The sequence below is a fragment of the Procambarus clarkii genome, chromosome 28 (assembly GCF_040958095.1).
Source record: "Procambarus clarkii isolate CNS0578487 chromosome 28, FALCON_Pclarkii_2.0, whole genome shotgun sequence".
NCBI lineage: Eukaryota > Metazoa > Arthropoda > Malacostraca > Decapoda > Cambaridae > Procambarus > Procambarus clarkii.
In genome coordinates, this window is record NC_091177.1 from 3,622,116 (window position 1) to 3,628,200 (window position 6,085).

Below are 6,085 nucleotides of genomic sequence, written 5' to 3' on the forward strand. Positions count from 1 at the left end.
ATGCACGTGGGCTCCATGCACGTGGCCCCCATGCACGTGGGCCCCATGCACGTGGCCCCCATGTACGTGGCCCCCATGCACGTGGGCCCCATGCACGTGGCCCCCATGTACGTGGCCCCCATGCACGTGGGGCCCATGCACGTGGGCTCCATGCACGTGGCCCCATGCACGTGGGCTCCATGCACGTGGCCCCCATGCACGTGACGCCCATGCACGTGGGGCCCATGCACGTGGGGCCCATGCACGTGGCCCCCATGCACGTGGCCCCCATGCACGTAGGGTCTGCACGCTTGATGTTGTGCGGGTACACTACTGCTGCTCTTCTCTTGTCATCCTTCGTCCAAATCTGTGGTGTATAGTTTAGTAGATTCGTGCACCAGCTGCTGCAGCTGCTGCAGCTGGTGCTGCTGGTGGTGTTCCAGCTGCTGCAGCTGGTGCTGCTGGTGGTGTTCCAGCTGCTGCAGCTGGTGCGTGATGCTCGCTGCTCACCTCACTACCTCTAATTGTTCCAGACTCTGCACTAGAAGAGTCAATTTATAATTTAAAAAATGGGCGGGTCTACACCAGCTGTGTATAAGGAGGCGGTGATGAGGGCGACCTTAGAGAGGTCTCTCTCTCTCTCTCTCTCACTAACGAGTCTGGTCGTTAAGACGTTCCAAACGACCCATTAAAGTTGCTTAACAACCTGCATGACCACAATTTGTTCGACAAATATCCTGAACCTTTAGTCTAACGTGAGGTGGGGGGGGGGGGGCACACTGATCACTGTAGCACCGTACACACTACCACTCCACCCCTTCCAGCCCCCCCAGGGCCCCCCTACCACCCCCAGGGCCCCCCTACCACCCCCAGGGCCCCCCTACCACCCCCAGGGCCCCCCTACCACCCCCAGGGCCCCCCTACCACCCCCAGGGCCCCCCTACCACCCCCAGGGCCCCCCTACCACCCCCAGGGCCCCCCTACCACCCCCAGGGCCCCCCTACCACCCCCCCCAAGGCACCCCCCCCCACCACCGCCCCGAGAAATCACACCTGAATCATTAATGAACTAACCCAATAAAAATCAGCTTTTCCCTTCCCCCCCCCCTCTCCCCCTCCCCCCTCGTCCCCAACACCCTCACATTCTGCCTCAAAATAAAAATGTGTGAATTAAAAATTCATAAAAAGGAGTAACAATACTTTTTTTATTTACTCCATCTATCTTCTCCCCTCCTTCTCTCTCCCCTCCCTCTCCCTTCCCTCTTTTCGTCGTTTTCCACACCATTTATATATTAACATGAAACACAAACACACGACATTAATAATGCTAAAAATAGATGGTCACTGCAACAAGACGCCCCCCATTAGCAAGCAAGACAAAGACTCAACCTAAATTGCTGCACAGCCACATCAGGAGAAAAACAACAGTGAAGGAATAGGTAATGAAACTGAAGATAAGGGGGCAGACAGATTCACTGTTAACAACAAGTGTGGAGGAACTGAATAAGAAATTCCAGGAGGTCTTCACATTAGAGCATGGAAAAGTTCCAGAGAAAAGAGATTCATTGAGAAGGGCGAGGTCTCAGACTGGCTAGGCGTCACCAGTGGAGTCCCTCAGGGGTCAGTCCTTGGACCTATACTGTTTCTGGTATATGTAAATGATCTCCCAGATGGTATAGAATCATTCCTCACATTGTTTGTTGATGCAAAAATTATGAGGAGGATTAAGATGGGGGAAGATAGTATGAGGCTACAAGATGATCTAGACAGACTGAATGAATGGTCCAACAAATGGCTACTAAAGTTCAACCCGAGTCAATGTAAGGTAATGAAACTAGGCAGTGAAAACAGGATTGACCGAAACTGTCAATCAAACACAATTGATTGACAGTTAAGAGGCGGGACCAAAGAGCCAAAGCTCAACCCCCGCAAGCACAACTACGTGAGAACAACTAGGTGAGTACAGTCAACGGTGACTGGTCACTGTAACACCCCCCCCCCCCCACAGTCGACGATGGATGAATATATGCACGTTGCTATACACTGTGAGTGCTATATCAGGTTTTTTTCTGAAATGTATAACTGCATGACGTTATATAAAGAAAGTGGCCGTAGAGTACGCAGCACCGGCCTGGAGGCCCACCTCAAGCTCTCACGGATGTCCAGGAAGATTGACGGATACCCTCTAGTGGAGATTGAAGGCTCTGCTCTCTAGTGGAGAGTGAAGGCTCTGCTCTCTAGTGGAGAGTGAAGGCTCTGCTCTCTAGTGGAGAGTGAAGGCTCTGCTCTCTAGTGGAGAGTGAAGGCTCTGCTCTCTAGTGGAGAGTGAAGGCTCTGCTCTCTAGTGGAGAGTGAAGACTCTGCTCTCTAGTGGAGAGTGAAGGCTCTGCTCTCTAGTGGAGAGTGAAGACTCTGCTCTCTAGTGGAGAGTGAAGGCTCTGCTCTCTAGTGGAGAGTGAAGACTCTGCTCTCTAGTGGAGAGTGAAGGCTCTGCTCTCTAGTGGAGAGTGAAGACTCTGCTCTCTAGTGGAGAGTGAAGGCTCTGCTCTCTAGTGGAGAGTGAAGGCTCTGCTCTCTAGTGGAGAGTGAAGGCTCTGCTCTCTAGTGGAGAGTGAAGGCTCTGCTCTCTAGTGGAGAGTGAAGGCTCTGCTCTCTAGTGGAGAGTGAAGGCTCTGCTCTCTAGTGGAGAGTGAAGGCTCTGCTCTCTAGTGGAGAGTGAAGACTCTGCTCTCTAGTGGAGAGTGAAGGCTCTGCTCTCTAGTGGAGAGTGAAGGCTCTGCTCTCTAGTGGAGAGTGAAGGCTCTGCTCTCTAGTGGAGAGTGAAGGCTCTGCTCTCTAGTGGAGAGTGAAGACTCTGCTCTTTAGTGGAGAGTGAAGGCTCTGCTCTCTAGTGGAGAGTGAAGGCTCTGCTCTCTAGTGGAGAGTGAAGGCTCTGCTCTCTAGTGGAGAGTGAAGGCTCTGGTGTAGTGTGTGACGATAGAGCAAGATAGGAGGTGGGGAGGGGGAGGGGGGGCGTTGACCCCAACAATAACTACCTCACCCAACCATCGTTACCTGCCTGTTAAAATGGTGATTATAGTTGTTAGCCAAATATTTCCCTCCCCCCCCCCTCTATCTCTCCCCTCCTCACACACTCCTACTGTCTGTCTGTCTCCTGTCTGTCTGTCTGTCTGTCTGTCTGTCTGTCTGTCTGTCTGGTCTGTCTGTCTGTCTGTCTGTCTGTCTGTCTGTCTGTCTGTCTGTCTGTCTGTCTGTCTGTCTCTCTCTCTCTCTCTCTCTCTCTCTCTCTCTCTCTCTCTCTCTCTCTCTCTCTCTCTCTCTCTCTCTCTCTCTCTCTCTCTCTCTCTCTCTCTCTCCTCCCATGCGTCACACGGCGGTGCATGAGGAGGGGCAGTAAGGTAAAGAATGAGGGGAGACCTCCAGGAGGGGAGTGAGAGAGGGGAGAGAGAGGGGAGAGGTGAGTCAAGAGAAGAGTGAGAGACACGAGGAGACACTGAGACAAGGAACTAGTGGGGAGCCAGAGGGGGGGGAGGGGGAATAGGGGTTGGAGGGAGGGAGGGAGGGGGGGGTGAATTATGGCCTACATTACCCCTCCCCCTCCTCTCCCCTCTCTAGCCTCTCCCCTCCCACAACTGCTGTTCCACCTTACCTTTCCCGCCTGTCAATTTGTCTCCCATACTACCCTACCCCCCCCCCCTTCCACACACCTTGCCGGCGTCAACCGGTCAATTCATTAGCCACCTTCCCCCCTACCCCCCTCCCCTCCCCTCCACCTCCCCTCACCATTCTCGTTCGATTTCTTTCCCCTTTTTTCCTAGTAACGCTCCCCCCTCCCCCCCTCCCTCCCCCCCTCCCCTTGACCCAGGGAAGGGAAAATTAGTGTTTACTTTGCAGACTGCGTCATAATGGTGGTGTCTGGTGAGGGGGTGAAGGGGTGAGGAGGGGGGGGGGGGGTGTGAGGGGGTGTTGGAGGGGGGGGGGAAAGGAGCTGGTCACACCCCAATCGCCCCACAACACCCCTCCATCCACGTGCACCTGTATATTAACCTCCTGGTGTAAGGGGTGAGAGAGAGAGAGGGAGGAGGGGTTAGGTGAGAGAGAGACAGACAGACAGACAGACAGACAGACAGAAGGCTCCTGTACTTACCTAACAGTAACAACAAGAGAGTGAGGTTCAGCTCTCTAGGCCCCGTCAACTGGCCGCGTTGTTCCTGTTATGTTAAAGCTTAACTATTCTGACGTTCTTATTCTCTGTGGACTCTGGCCTCAGAGCTGAGGCTGGAGGTGGCTTCCACTACCTCCTTCCTCAGTGACCCCCCCGCGCTGACCACCCGTACACTGGGGGGGGGGGGATGGTTAGGGATGGAGGGCGCCAAAATGCTTGTTTAGTGTGAACGGGTTCTGGTAGTTGGTGTGATAGTTTTGACGAGAGTTTCAGGTTGTTGAGGACATTTGGATTGTTGTGGGTAGTTAGCTAACTGCTTGTTGAATCATAATCTCAGAATCTTTTAGACTCTTGGACGGAGTCTCTAAGACATTATATACACACACAGCCTAGAGATTGGCACGGTCAGAAACTGTTTCGTGTCTGGTACCCGTGACGACACGGACGACGACACACACACACACACACATACACACACATACACACACACACACACACACACACACACACACACACACACACACACACACACACACACACACACACACACACACACACACACACACACACACACACACACACACACACACACACACACACACACATAGGGATATGACATAGACGACAGTTGAGAGGCGGGACCAAAGAGCCAAAGCTCAACCCCCGCAAGCACAAATAGGTGAGTACAAATAGGTGAGTACACACACACACTGGGCGTGGGCGTAGCACCTAATCTAACTCCTGAGGCACATATAAACAGGATAACGACAGCAGCGTACTCTACACTGGCAAAAGTTTGAACATCATTCAGAAACCTAAGTAAGGAGGCATTTATGGCGCTTTACACTGCCTACGTGAGGCCAGTCTTAGAGTATGCCGCCCCATCATGGAGTCCCCACCTGAAGAACCACATAAGGAAACTGGAAGAGGTTCAGAAGTTTGCAACAAGACTCGTCCCAGCGTTACGAAAGATGAAGATGAAGAGCGCCTGAAGGAACTGAGCCTTACGACACTAGAAAAAGAAGGGAGAGGGGGGATATGACAGGAACGTATAAAATACTCAGTAGGATTGACAGAGTGGACATACACGAAATGTTCACACGTAATAGTAACAGAACGAGGGGACATGGGTGGAAGCTGGAAACTCAGATGAGTCACAGAGATGTTAGGAAGTTTTCCTTTAGCGTGAGAGGAGTGGGAAAATGGCAAGCACCTAAGGAACAGGTTGTGGAAGCAAACTCTGTTCATAATATTAAAACTAGATATGATAGGGAAATAGGACCGGAGTCATTGCTGTAAACAACCGATGGCTCGAAAGGCGGGATCCAAGAGTCAATGCTCGATCCTGCAGGCACAAATAGGTAAGTGCGCGCGCACACACACACACACACACACACACACACACACACACACACACACACACACACACACACACACACACACACACACACACACACACACACAGAAAATGACGAATCACAACAAAGTCAGAGCAGCTCCAGCAGACAAATGTTAATTAGAGCGGCCACAAGTCAGCACCAGCGGGGCACCAAGAGCCGCGGGAGCCACCAACAAAAAGCTGTGTGTGTGTGGAACAACAATAGACATAGAGAGGAGGGGTGAGGAGGCGAGGGGAGAAGGGGAGTGGGGTGAGGGGAGAGAGAAGGGAAAGAAAGAAGGGTGAGGGGAGATGAAGTAGCCGGAAGGTTCCCTCTTGTTGGTTTGATCTGTTAGCCACTGGGGAAGGGTGGGGAGGACGGGGGAGGCATAGGGAAAGGAAAGGTAGCTAGGTAAGGAAAGAAAGAGGAAAGTATAGGTCAGGGAGGAAGGGAGAGTGATGGAAGGGGGGGGAGGAAAGCTTGAGGGAGAGTATAGGGGAGAGACAATCACTCCATAATTACTGGATAATATTTCCTCTCATTAATAAGGACACTAAAGTGAG

The 6,085-nt window shown here is 52.4% G+C and overlaps 1 protein-coding gene across 1 annotated transcript in view; it reads left to right on the top strand.

Annotated features, from left to right (window-relative positions):
* LOC138369334 (uncharacterized) overlaps positions 1–6,085 on the top strand; it is a 19,719-nt gene continuing 13,634 nt past the window's right edge. The window contains exon 1 of the mRNA XM_069332571.1: positions 1–170. Coding sequence (XP_069188672.1) covers positions 1–170 — 170 coding nt within the window. The remainder of the gene's footprint in view (positions 171–6,085) is intronic.